This window comes from Triturus cristatus, chromosome 12, assembly GCF_964204655.1.
Source record: "Triturus cristatus chromosome 12, aTriCri1.1, whole genome shotgun sequence".
Lineage (NCBI taxonomy): Eukaryota > Metazoa > Chordata > Amphibia > Caudata > Salamandridae > Triturus > Triturus cristatus.
This window is the reverse complement of record NC_140595.1, coordinates 736,350,561-736,364,780: the sequence shown is the minus strand read 5'-3', so window position 1 is coordinate 736,364,780 and position 14,220 is coordinate 736,350,561. Positions and strand designations below refer to the sequence as shown.

Below are 14,220 nucleotides of genomic sequence, written 5' to 3'. Positions count from 1 at the left end.
CTTATGCATATGAAGAAAAGCTTAAATGAGATCGGCTGTCCCGAGCTATGGGCAAGTCCTCTAATTGCCCACACCAGGGTCACGCGGACATATTTATCCACCATGTACTGGAAGGCGAAAATTGATAAGATCTCAGAGGACCCCAAGATTGGGTCTGTAACTCGCCAGTTCCTGGATATAAAAGCCATTTACCAACTAGAGCCGTGCTTGGACTTTATACGTCCAACCATTGCCAGGAAACTATTTGCAGTTTCGTCATGGTTGTCTCCCCCTTCATTCATTTGTTAACCCCTTCCCCGCTCATGACGGAACCGTTCCGTCATGAGCCACGGTTGCCGTGTGCTCATGACGGAACGGTTCCGTCATGACACTCCCGTTGGCGGCCGCTCCGCCTGCGCGGCGCTGTTTCCCCGCCTGTGCGAGGCGACAACGCAAATGGGCGGAGTCATGACGGAACCGTTCCGTCATGAGCACAGCTCAACTGTGGCTCATGACGGAACCGTTCCGTCATGAGCACAGGCCCACCGCGCTGCCCCCCTGCCCCCCCCAGCGCTGCAGCGGAATGTCCGCAGCAGCGAAGGGGTTAATAAATGGTCTAAGGATGTTCCCATGGCCTGCCCTGCCTGTGGTCTAGCTGAGGAAACAGAACTGCATGTTTTTTTTGTTTGCCCAGGCTACTCTAAGATCAGAAGAAGAGAATTACAGCAATTATGTAAGAATCTAGGTGCTATCTATTGCATAGATGTGTTTAGGCTTTTAAAACATGACACCAGCATGCATATAGTATTTGCTACCTCACAATTTCTTGCTGCAATGTGGTGGGCTCGTCTGCAATTTTTTAAACCTTAATGAAATGTATTTTTTTATCTGTGGTCATTGACAAACTGCGAAAGATTTTTCTTTTATCAATGTATTTTACTCTTTTAAATATTCCTGCCAAAATCTTTTTTTAATCGTTGACATGAAATGCTGTCTTTTATGGTTTCATAACCGAAATAAAGATTTTCTACTACAATCATTTTTAGCCATGCTGCACAGCATCAAGCAGCATGACTAAAGAATATGAAGAGAAAAAAAAGCTTTTGACTGAGGTGAAAATAGAAAACAAAAAGTGGTTGTGTCATTTTGAATGCATGCACACCAGGCATGTACAGGCCTACAAGCAATTTATGGGCTCAAAGCCCAATGCAAGCAAAAAAAACGTCCTGCAACAGACCACGAATATCCTTTCTAGTAGGAGAGATATAAAAAGCGGATTGGTGATGAGATAACCACCTCTATGAATCCAAGAATATGTACATTGATCATCCAACAGCTTGCAGGGACTAATGTCTATCCCCTCATACATATTCTTAAACTGTTAACGACTTAGAACGCTGGGCAGCAATTGACCTGCCAGTTGCACATCCTCAGTACGAAGTCAGTGCCAATGTGACTTCTGATAATGTTACCATCCACTGCTGCGACCAGACAGCAGATCTCACCTGTAGTGAGTGTAGATGCTGGAAGTGAACGGTAGCTTTGGCGTTGACCACTGGACTATGGCAACTAAGGGTACTTCCAGACCCTAAGAAGAGAAGCAAAGAGATCAGCTCAAATTAGAAAATCAATAGCAACATCTCTAAAAGCAGAGAATATTTGTATACAAGTATCACTAGGGACCAATCAGGCAGGCCAGTGTCCATCAAGTGAAAGGTTTCTTTGTCATATTTAGGAATTACCAAAAACACAATGCTCCATAGATTCAAGAGAAGACTCACCCAAGTGGACTCTGTTTACTTCTCACCTCTTTTGTGTCCTCCTGCGGTCGCTCAACCACCTGCAACTGGAACAGGTAGTTCTGTTCTTCAAGGGCACTCAGCATGCTGGGAAGGCAGGAGGAGACACTATCCACGCGGTAGAAGGATGCCATGGACACATCGCCAGACTGGTGACTGCAAAATGAAAACAGAGATGAATAGTGAACTAAAAGATTAGGCCCCAAAAATGGCCAAGGTCTCAACTTAGCCTCTATGACATAGGCACACTTTGGAGACCATCTTAAATGTTAAGTCATTTAATTGTGGGTATCTATCTTTCTTCTTTCTCCGATTAGCAGGGACCCAGTACTCTACGGTCAAAGTTGCATTAAAAGCCAGGCAAAAAGTGTGGGGGTGGGGAGGGTACTAGAACAAAAACCTACTTTCTTACATTCTGGGTACGTGTGACCAGTGTGAAGAGTAGAATGAGCATATGTTTATTCAGTCTGGTTTGGAAAAAGTGGATGCAGGAGCCATTGTGAACCTTCATCTTTAGAAGGATCATGCATCTCTTTGAAACCTGCCTAGTTAACCTCCTTAAAGTTGATAAAGATCTGCTCACTCTCGGTGGCAGGCGGGAATGTCTGCCCATGAAACCAGCCTCTGATATTGGAGGCAACGATCAAGGACTGCATTTGCCTCTCTGTAATGTATATTTGGGCCCAAAGAGCTACCTTGCAGACAGGGAACCAGACTAAGCGAGAGCTTGGCTAACACAGGTGGGCGGAATTTGCGTAGGCTCGCTCCGCAAAGCTCCGCAAAACGCTCAGTGAAAACATGCATATTAAGAGCTGGAGATAGCCTACATTCAGGTAACATTGAGCCTTGATTTTGAAATCCTTAGTTAGATGTTGAGAAAGCTAAAACAACTTTTTCTGTTCCGATTGGGGAGAGACTGGAACCAATACAGCCTCACCCACCCAAACATCCTGCCGTTACACAACATAGAAGTAAGGGATGCAGTAACTAAATGAATGTCCTATCCAGCAACACCAGGTTTGCTTGGATTAATTAAATGAATACTGAATGTAAATTTGACGATGGAACCGCGATAAAAAAAAGGCTTTGCAACAGGCAGGTTTGGGTGGGTTATTGAGGTTATAAAGGCAGACCTGCCAAATCCCCCCCACACCCCCAACATAATTCCTAGCTCAGCATGTTAATATAAATTAAAAAAATGTAAAAAAAAAAAAAAACTTACATCCCAACTCCAACGGTCCTAGTTCAAAGGAGGGGGGAGAGAGGGAGCCAAAATTAGCGCTAGAGAGTGTTTAATGCCAGAGCTATATTTCACTAATTAAGAAGGCACGTTGAGCAAAATCTTCTCTGGGGGGGTCTGCTGGGGGCATGGTGGGATTCTCCCATAAGACAAAGGCTACCAATAGCCACTGATATTAACAAGAGCTAAGCCAACCAGCTCTCTACAGCAGGAAATCATAAAGGTGCTCATTATATGCTGCTACCTCAGGCTGCTTTGAGGGTTGGATAGGTACATTTGCCTTCAGATCTCAGGTGTGCAGAGCTGGCCCCCCCAGAGACCTGGGGGCCCCAGAGCCATACCCCGGGCCCCCAGAACTGGGCACCAGAGACCATGGGCCCAAGACCTTGGGTCCCAGACACCTCAGGCCCCCAGATACCATGGGGCCACAGAGAGCTCCGACCCCCAGAAACCATGGGTCCCCAGAGAGTTCGGGCTCCAGAGTTCATGGGACCCAGAGAGCTCAGACCCCCAGAGATCATGGGGCCCCTATGCGCTTGGCCCCAAAGACCTTGGGCCCCCCCAGAGACATGCCGGGCCCCAGAGACACCAGGCACCCAGAGACCTCAGGCTCTAGATACCTCAGGCCCACCACCTAGAGACTAGGGGGCTCTCAGAGCTGGGACCCAGACCTCTGGCACCCAGAGCTGGGACCCAGACCTCTGGGACCCAGAGCCGGGACGCCAGAGATCTCTGGGGCCCCAAGGTCTCTGGGTGACCGGCTCTGGGTGCCAGAGATCTCGGGGGCCCAAAGACCTCAGACCCACGACCCAGAGACCTCGGGCCCCCAGAGATGTGCCCCAGAGAACTCTGGCCCCTTGAGCCGGGATTCAGATCTCTGGAACCCAGAGACCTTGGGCCCCAGAGACCTCAGACCCCCCAATGAGACAATGGAGCTGCAGAGACCTTGGACCCCCAGAGCCGGGACTCAGACCTCTGGCACCCAGAGTCGGGCCCCCTGAGACCTTGGGCCCTGGATCTCCTGGCCCCAATACCTCAGGCCCAGGAGCTGCCAGGTCCCCAGAGACCTTGGTGCCCCAGAACTGCCACGCACCCAAAGACCTCGGGCCCAAAGAGCCAGCACCCAGAGACCTTGGGCTCCCAGAATTGGGACCCAGGCCTCAGGCACACAGAGCCGGACCCTCAGAGACCTTGAAGACCCAGAGAACTTGGGGACCCAGAGACCTGGGGCCCCAGAGCTGGGACCCAGAGACTTTGGGGACCCAGAGCAGGGAGTCAGACTTCGGGTACCCAGACTATTGGGCCCCAGAGACGCAGGGCCCCCGAGACCTAAGGCGCTCAGAGACCTCGGGAGCCAGTGCTGCCAGGCTCTCCTGAGACCTCGGGGCTCCAGAGCTGTCAGGCCCCAGGAGACCTTGGACCTCCAGAGCTGCCGGGCCCCGAGAAACCTCAGGGACTCAGAAACCCCAGGAACCCAGACCTCTGGCACCCAGATCCGGTACTCAGACCTATGGCACCGAGAGCCAGAACTCAGACCTCTGGCACCAGAGCCGGGACCACAGAGACGTCGGACCCAGAGACCTCAGGGGCCCCCAGAACCATGGGGGCCCCAAATACCAGAGAGATCTTGGGACCCCAGAGCTGCTGGGCCCCCACAGACCTCGGGCCCCAGAACTGCCCCCAGAGCCAACCCAAAGAGACGTCGCGCCCCCAGAGACCTGGGGCCCCCAGAGACCCGGGGACACCAGAGCTGCCGGGCCCTCAGGGACCTCGGGCCGCTGAGCTACCGGGCCCCAGAGATCTGGGGATCCAGAGCTGCCGGGCCCCAAGACACCTTAGGCCCCAGAGCCGGGGACCAGACCTCTGGCCCCCAAAGCCAGGACCCAGACCTCTGACCCCCAGAGCAGAGACCCAGACCTCTGGCCCCCAGAGCAGAGACCCAGACCTCGGGCCCTCAGAGCAGAGACCCAGACCTCGGGCCCCCAGAGCAGAGACCCAGACGTCGGGCCCCTAGAGAACTTGGGGGGGGCCCCAGAGACCTGGGGCCCCAATGATACCAGGCCCCCAGAGACCTCGGGGGCCCAGAGCTGCCTAGACCCTTGGCACTCAGAGCTGCTGGGCCCCAGAGCTGCCGGGCCCCCCAGACACCTCAGTGCCCCTTAGCTGCCTGGAACCAGACCTCTGGCACCCATAGCTGGGCCACCAGTGACCTTGGGCCCCAGAGACCACAAGGGCCCCCAGAGCCACCCCAAAGAGACCTGGGGATCCCAGAGCTGCCGGGCCCCAGACCTCTGGCCCCCAGAGCAGAGATCCAGACCTCTGGCCCCCAGAGCAGAGATCCAGACCTCTGGCCCCCAGAGCAGAGATCCGGACCTCTGGCCCCCAGAGCAGAGACCCGGACCTCTGGCCCCCAGAGCCGAGACCCGGACCTCTGGCCCCCAGAGCCGAGACCCGGACCTCTGGCCCCCAGAGCCGAGACCCGGACCTCTGGCCCCCAGAGCCGAGACCCGGACCTCTGGCCCCCAGAGCCGAGACCCGGACCTCTGGCCCCCAGAGCCGAGACCCGGACCTCTGGCCCCCAGAGCCGAGACCCGGACCTCTGGCCCCCAGAGCCGAGACCCGGACCTCTGGCCCCCAGAGCCGAGACCCGGACCTCTGGCCCCCAGAGCCGAGACCCGGACCTCTGGCCCCCAGAGTCGAGACCCGGACCTCTGGCCCCCAGAGTCGAGACCCGGACCTCTGGCCCCCAGAGTCGAGACCCGGACCTCTGGCCCCCAGAGCCGAGACCCGGACCTCTGGCCCCCAGAACCGAGACCCGGACCTCTGGCCCCCAGAGCCGAGACCCGGACCTCTGGCCCCCAGAGCCGAGACCCGGACCTCTGGCCCCCAGAGCCGAGACCCGGACCTCTGGCCCCCAGAGCCGAGACCCAGACGTCTGGCCCCCAGAGCCGAGACCCGGACCTCTGGCCCCCAGAGCCGAGACCCAGACGTCTGGCCCCCAGAGCCGAGACCCAGACGTCTGGCCCCCAGAGCAGAGACCCAGACCTCTGGCCCCTAGAGAACTCTGGGGGCCCCTAGAGAACTCTGGGGGCCCCTAGAGAACTCGGGGGGGCCCCCGGAGACCTGGGGCCCCAATGATACCAGGCCCCCAGAGACCTCGGGGGTCCAGAGCTTTCTAGACCCTTGGCACCCAGAGCTGCTGGGCCCCAGAGCTGCCGGGCCCCCCAGAGACCACAGGGTCCCAGAGCTGCCTGGAACCAGACCTCTGGCACCCAGAGCTGGGCCACCAGTGACCTCGGGCCCCAGAGAACACATGGGCCCCCAGAGCTGCCGGGCCCCCAGAAACTTCAGGGGCCCCCCAGAGACTTCAGGGCCCCCCTAGAGACTTCAGGGGCCCACAGCCAGAACTCAAGACATCTGGTGCCCAGAGCCGGGACCACAGAGACCTCCAGATACCTCAAGGGACCAGAGCTACCGGGCCCAGAAAGATCTTGGCACCCCAGAGCTGCTGGGCCCTCATAAACCTCGGGCCCCCAGAAATCTGGGGACCCTGGAGCTGTCAGCCCCCCAGAGGCCATTGGGCCCCCAGAGACCTAGGGAACCCAGAGACCTAGGGGCCCTGGAGCTGCCAGGATACCTTGGGGCCCCGTAGTCCTCAGAGACTTCAAGACCCCAGAGCTGCCAGGCCCCCAGACACCTCCGGTCACCCAGATACCTGCCGGGCCCCTGGAATCGGCACCCAGTGACCTCAGGCCCCCAGAGCTGGCCCCCAGCCCTCTGGCCCCCAAAGCCGGGACCCAGACCTCTGGCCCCCAGAGCAGAGACCCAGACCTCTGGCCCCCAGAGCAGAGACCCAGACCTCTGGCCCCCAGAGCAGAGACCCAGACCTCTGGCCCCTAGAGAACTCGGGGGGGCCCACAGAGACCTGGGGTCCCAATGATACCACACCCCCAGAGACCTCGGGGGCCCAGAGCTGCCTAGACCCTTGGCACCCAGAGCTGCTGGGCCCCAGAGCTGTCGGGCCCCCCAGAGACCTCAGAGCCCGGAGCTGCCGGGCCCCCCAGAGACCTCAGGGCCCAGAGCTGCCTGGAACCAGACCTCTGGCACCCAGAGCTGGGCCACCAGTGACCTTGGGCCCCAGAGACCACATGGGCCCCCAGAGCCACCCCAAAGAGACCTGGGGCCCCCACAGACCTGGGGACCCCAGAGCTGCCGGGCCCTCAGGCCGCTGAGCTGCCTGGCCCCAGATATCTGGGGGTCCAGAGCTGCCAGGCCCCAAGACACCTTAGGTCCCAGAGCCGGGCCCCAGACCTCTGGCCCCCAGAGCAGAGGCCCCAGACCTCTGGCCCCCAGAGCAGAGGCCCCAGACCTCTGGCCCCCAGAGCAGAGGCCCATAACCTCAGGCCCCCAGAGCAGAGGCCCCAGACCTCAGGCCCCCAGAGCAGAGGCCCCAGACCTCAGGCCCCCAGAGCAGAGGCCCCAGACCTCTGGCCCCTAGAGCAGAGACCCATACCTCTGGCCCCCAGAGCAGAGACCCAGACCTCTGGCCCCCAGAGCAGAGACCCAGACCTCTGGCCCCCAGAGCAGAGACCCAGACCTCTGGCCCCCAGAGCCGAGACCCAGACCTCTGGCCCCCAGAGCCGAGACCCAGACCTCTGGCCCCCAGAGCCGAGACTCAGACCTTTGGCCCCCAGAGCCGAGACCCAGACCTCTGGCCCCCAGAGCCGAGACCCAGACCTCTGGCCCCCAGAGCAGAGACCCAGACCTCTGGCACCAGAGCAGAGACCCAGACCTCTGGCCCCCAGAGCAGAGACCCAGACCTCTGGCCCCCAGAGCAGAGACCCAGACCTCTGGCCCCCAGAGCAGAGACCCAGACCTCTGGCCCCCAGAGCAGAGACCCAGACCTCTGGCCCCCAGAGCAGAGACCCAGACCTCTGGCCCCTAGAGAACTCGGGGGGAGCCCCAGAGACCTGGGGCCCCAATGATACCAGGCCCCCAGAGACCTCGGGGCCCAGAGCTGCCTAGACCCTTGGCACTCAGAGCTGCCGGTCCCCCAAGAGACCTCCAGGCCCCAGAGCTGCCTGGAACGAGACCTCTGGCACCCCGAGCTGGGCCACCAGTGACCTTGGGCCCCATAAACCACATGGGCCCCCAGAAACTTCAGGGGCCCCACAGAGACTTGAGGGGCACCCCCAGAGACTTCAGGGGCCCCCCAGAGACTTCAGGGACCCAGAGCCGGAACTCAAGACATCTGGTGCCCAGAGCTGGGACCCCAGAGACCTTGCGGGCCCAGAGCTGCCAAGCTCCCAGAGACCTCGGGTCCCAGGGACCTCAGGGTTCCAGAGCTACCTAGACCCTTGGCACCCAGAACTGCCGGGCTCCCAGAGACCTCATGGGCCCCCAGAGCTGCAGGGCCCCCAGGGCTGCCAGGCACCCAGAGACCTCAGGGACCCCCAGGGCCTTCCGGGCCCTCAGAGACCTAAGAGGCTGGAGCTGCCAGGATACTTTGAAGCCCTGGAGTCCTCAGAGACATCAAGGCCCCAGAACTGCCAGGTCCCCAGGTCTCCCAGAGACTGGGACCCAGACCTCTTGGCACCCAGAGCCAGGACCCAAGAGACCTCAGGCCTCCAAAAGCCAGGCCCCCAGAGACCTTGGGCCTTCAAAAGCCAGGCCCCAGAGACCTAAGGGACCCAGAGAAATTGGGCATCCAGAGCCGTGGCCCCAGAGACCTCATGGGCCCCCAGAGCTGCAGGGCCCCCAGGGCTGCCAGGCACCCAGAGACCTCAGGGACCCCCAGGGCCTTCCGGGCCCTCAGAGACCTAAGAGGCTGGAGCTGCCAGGATACTTTGAAGCCCCGGAGTCCTCAGAGACATCAAGGCCCCAGAACTGCCAGGTCCCCAGGTCTCCCAGAGACTGGGACCCAGACCTCTTGGCACCCAGAGCCAGGACCCAAGAGACCTCAGGCCTCCAAAAGCCAGGCCCCCAGAGACCTTGGGCCTTCAAAAGCCGGGCCCCAGAGACCTAAGGGACCCAGAGAAATTGGGCATCCAGAGCCGTGGCCCCAGAGAGCTCAGGGGGCCCTAGAGACTTCAGGGGGGCCCAGAGACTTCAGGGGGGCCCAGAGACTTCAGGGGGGCCCAGAGACTTCAGGGGGGCCCAGAGACTTCAGGGGGGCCCAGAGACTTCAGGGGGGCCCAGAGACTTCAGGGGGGCCCAGAGACTTCAGGGGGGCCCAGAGACTTCAGGGGGGCCCAGAGACTTCAGGGGGGGCCCAGAGACTTCAGGGGGGGCCCAGAGACTTCAGGGGGGGCCCAGAGACTTCAGGGGGGGCCCAGAGACTTCAGGGGGGCCCAGAGACTTCAGGGGGGCCCAGAGACTTCAGGGGGGCCCAGAGACTTCAGGGGGGCCCAGAGACTTCAGGGGGGGCCAGTGACTTCAGGGGGGGCCAGTGACTTCAGGGGGGGCCAGTGACTTCAGGGGGGGCCAGTGACTTCAGGGGGGGCCAGTGACTTCAGGGGGGGCCAGTGACTTCAGGGGGGGCCAGTGACTTCAGGGGGGGCCAGTGACTTCAGGGGGGGCCAGTGACTTCAGGGGGGCCCAGTGACCATGGGGCCCCAGAGAGCTGGGCCCCAGAGACCTCAGGCCCTCAGAGCCAGGACCCAGAGACCTCGGGCCCCAGAGACCTTGGGCCGGAATTCAGACCTCTGGAACCTGGAGACCTTGGGCCCCCGAGGTGGGACTCAGTCCTCTGGCACCCAGAGCCGGGCCCCCAGAGACCTCGGGCCACTGAGCCAGAACCCAGAGACCTCGGACCCCCCAGAGACCTGGGGACCAGACACCTGGGGACCAGAGAGCTATTGGGCCCCAGAGACCTTGTGCCCTGGAGTTGCAGGGCCCCGTGAGCTGCCAGGCCCCCCAGAGTCGGCACCCAGAGACCTCAGGCACCCAGAGCTGGGCCCCCATATACCTTGGAGCCCCAGAGAACTTGGGAACCGAGAGACCTCGGGGACGCAGACCTCTGGCACACAGAGCAGGTTCTCCGACTTCGGGCACCCAGACCATGGGGCCCCCAGAAACCTCAGGCCCCAGGAGCTGCCAGCCCCCCCCCCCTCCCCCCAAGACCATGGACCCTAGAACTGCTGGGCCCCCAGAGACCCAAGGCCCTGGAGCTGCTGGGCCCCAATGACCTCGGGCCCCAGAGACCTCAGGGCGCCAGAGCTGCCAGGCCCCCCTGAGACCTTGGGGCGCCAGAGCTGATGGGCCCCCAGAGACCTTGGGCCTCCAGAGCTGATGGGCCCCCAGAAACCTCAGGGACCCAGAGCCGGAATTAGACTCAGACCTATGGCACCCAGAGCCGGAATTAGACCTCTGGCGTCCAGAGCCAGGATCCCAAAGACTTGGGGCCCTAGAGACCTCTGTGGGCCTCCAGATACCTTGGTGTCCCCAAAATACCAGCAAGATCTTGGGGCCCCAGAATTCTATGGGGGCCCCGAAATACTAGAGAGATCTTGTGGCCCAAGAGACCTCAGGGGCCCCAGAGCCCTCAGGCTCCAGAGCAGCTGGGCCCCCTGATACCTTGGGGGAACAGAGCTGCCAGGCCCCAGAGACACTGGGGTCCTAGAACCGAGACCCAACCTTCTGGCCCCCAGACCTCAGGCCCCAGAGACGCTGGGGCCTCAGATCAGAGACCAAGACTTCTGGTCTCCAGAGCCAAGACCCAGACCTCTGGCCCGAAGATTCCAGGCCAACAGAGCTGCCAGGCCCCCAGAGACCTCAGGGCCCCAGAGCTGCCGGGCCCCCAGAGACCTCAGGGCCACAGAGCTACCGGGCCCCCAGAGACCTCAGAGCCCCAGAGCAGCCGGGCCCACAGAGACCTCAGGGCCCCAGAGACCTCAAAGCCCCAGAGCTGCCAGGCCCCCAGAGACCTCGGGCCCCAGAGCTGCCAGGCTCCCAGACCTCTGGCACCCATGTGAGAAGTTGGCCTGGTATATGCGGTCTACTAGTTAGAGTGGGCACCTTGTACCGGTCCAAACAACCCTTATTGATGATAGGTTTAAAGACAACCGTTATTGAAAGCTATCCTAGTGGTAGCTATGGAGAGCAGCCTTCAGGCCAAGTCTTGAAGGAGTGTAAAGCAGCTTGGTTTAACAGATTATAACCTCTTGAATTACTAAATGAAAGGAGATCCACCCAAGGTATATATAAAATATATCTATTTATTTCTAAACACTCACTACTAATCTCTTTATGAGATTAGAGTCCAAGATACACAATAATACAGTTCTAAAACGACAGTAAATAGCACAATATACAATGGGCCCTAGGGGCGGACCAAACCATATATAAAGAAAGTGGTATAAGAACCACAAATTGACTAGACACAGTGCCTAGAGCACGTAGAATCGCTGGGACCCCGAGGAACCACCCAAGGTAGTGACACAGGAGACCCACGGGGGACGCGTGCAGTGTGAGAACACAGGCGCGAGCCCCGTACTAATCTATGGGAAAGTTGCTGTTGGAATTTTAGAACTTAAGGACACTTAGGAGAGGACTTTGAGCAAACCCCTTTAGACTTAGGGGGGTTCTAGGGCCAGAACCCACGGCAGCACTGAAGTACTCAAGTTACCTCACCCAGGGAAGCCGGGTGCATAGGTGTCGGGGATAGTCGTTGATTTCTATGGCGATCTGCTGCAAAGTGCTGCTGCCGGGAAGAAGAAAAGTGTCCGGTGTGATCCAAGCCTGGATCGAAGATCAGAAGAACCTGAAAGCAGAGGGGACTGAGTCTGGGTCACTTGCCAGTGACCAGGGGCACGATAGACAAATGCCCACCGATGTCGGGTGTTTCAGGTACGAAGAGGTCAAGCTTGACTCTGCAGCCACAAGGACCAGGAGGCGTCGACGACGACCAGGACCTGGATTCGAGCTGTCCCTCGAAGGATGTCGAGTGCTGCGGTGTCGGTGCCCTGATTGGACCCAACAAGCCTTGGCAACAGCAACCCACGCAGGAAGAAAAAAGATGCTTTGGTGCGGACCAGCAAGGTCCTGGGGACTCCCCAAGCGATGGAGAGTCAGGGCACGTCTGGAGCAACCAGGTAAGCCCAATTAGAAGTAAAGTTGCCTTCACAGGGACCCACAAGTCGACGGACTAGGGATCGCGAAGGGACCTCGAGAGAAAACCCAAAGGGCCAGCTCACGGAACGCTCGTGGAGTGGAGGCGAGCAATCTTCGGTGCAAATGCTGTTCAGGGTCAGGGCTACAAGTAACCCAAAGCTCAGCTGTAGGAGTTGTTGGAAAGCTGATGCTTCTGCAAAGTGACGCGGTGTCCAGGGGTTTGGGTTGCACGGTCGCCAAGAGGGATATGGGCCTCAGACTTGCTGTGGGCACTGATCGACCTCTAGGACCACGGAAACCCACCTCCTGTGTTGCAAAATTCTTCAGAGTCCGGCGGGATCTTCGGAGATGCAAACCGGTCAGATGCGTCTTTGGTGCCTGCCTTGCAGAGGAGTAACTCCTTTCCTCCAAGGGAGTTTCTTCAGTCATCTAGCGCCTTGTAGATCATCGAAGTTCCAGGATTATGAATCAGAGTTTCGTCAGGTAAATCTAAAATCCTGTAGTCAGGGGTTCCTACATTATACCCAAGGAAGGGGTGGGACAAACTCTAGGGACACACCTATGGGAGGGTCAGGAAAGAGGGGTGGCTACACCCATTTCCTTTGTCCAGTTTCGCACCAGAGCAGGGGCTGGTAGCCCCTGCAACCAGTTTGAGCTGGACTATGCACAGGGACCCCAAATGTGCCCCCAGTGCTGAACTTCAAAGCACTCTTGGAGTGCACCCACCCAGCCCCAATACACTAAAGCCTGTCTGGGAGGCGGTGACACCTCCCTGTGACAGGAAACCTATTGTCCAGGCCTCCCCTGCCGGAGTTTCGTCCAGCAGCAGGAGGGCAGACTCGTGTCTGTGGCTGGCAGCATCCATTTTGTGATGCCATGCCAGGGTCTGTTAAGCTGGTACCGGGTGTACCGGTGCTGTCATGTTTCTCCCTCTAGCAGGGTGGGATCATACTCCCACACCAGTTACTGGTGTGGGGGTATGATTCCAAGGTGTTTGACACCAAACACGACATGTTTCCATGCAGCCATTCCAAAGTTAGCATTTACTGCAAGGTTATAATGCACTTAAGAGTATATCGTTTGGCTGCATCACAAACAACCCCGGAATAAAGGTTCCGAAAGCTGCAGGGGGGCTCTGCTCATGTATGGCCTCCCTCGCACATGAAACCCAGCACCCTGCCTTCAGGATTGTTAAGGCCTGCCATAGGGTGACGGATAGGTTTACATGTGCAGTGATATGGAGAGATATAGTGAACCTATATCTCAGTAAGGGGTTGTTAGACCCGTCAGCCCTAGGGTGGTCTTACCCCGCATTTGTTTCCCTTTTGCGCCTCATTTTTGCCACCATCTTTTTGTTGGACCTAGGCCTCTGGGCGCCTTACCACTGCCAAACAGTGCTGAGGTGCAGGTGCTCTCTCCTAATAACACGGCTGCCACAGGCCCCTGCTACTGAGGAGTGGCCATGGAATACACGCACTAGTAGTTAGGAGCAGGCTGGGACATCCTGATACTGTATCTTTGCCGTCCTGCCTTTTTGTCCCATAGACAGACATGTAGAAGCTCCTGGAACCTTCCAGCCCAGGGAGGAGTTATGCTTTGCCGCCTTTACAGGAGGGTCACCTGACCTAGAGGTATAAGAGGAAAGGAGGGAAACCTGACTAGTTAGTTGGGGCACCACTGGACCTGGGGGAACCTCTGCCGGAGTATAGGTGGTTGGGCCTGGGGGAGGAACCTACACTACTGGGACTGACTGAGCTTAGGCCCTGCTGCACCCAAGTTAGATGAGGGACTCTGCCAGCCTGCTGATCTTGCCCAGTGATGGGGAAACCCAGGGGACCAACTCCAGTGTGCTGCAGGGAACCATCCTGCCCTTTCATGCGCATGCCAACTCAACCCCTACTCTCCCCCCAAGAACCTGCAACTGAGACCTGCCATCCACTCCCCCCAAGATAAGCGCTGTGCCAACCAGGCGCTGTAAGGAAGTGGACTGCCTGCTGTGAGCGCTGCTGACAGGGATCACGAGGTAACGAGCGCTGTGCCTGCTGAATGATAAGCTACCAGGTTCCTGCAACTGTCCCCAAGAGCTGTGTA

General features: G+C 58.7%; 1 protein-coding gene across 1 annotated transcript in view; it reads right to left on the bottom strand.

The window, feature by feature from the left end:
- The window catches only part of TRAPPC14 (trafficking protein particle complex subunit 14), an 81,157-nt gene that overhangs the window by 14,785 nt on the left and 52,152 nt on the right, over positions 1-14,220 (bottom strand). The window contains exons 6-7 of the mRNA XM_085637536.1: positions 1,787-1,934; positions 1,485-1,567 (exon numbers count right to left, since the gene is read on the bottom strand). Coding sequence (XP_085493662.1) covers positions 1,485-1,567; positions 1,787-1,934 — 231 coding nt within the window. The remainder of the gene's footprint in view (positions 1-1,484; positions 1,568-1,786; positions 1,935-14,220) is intronic.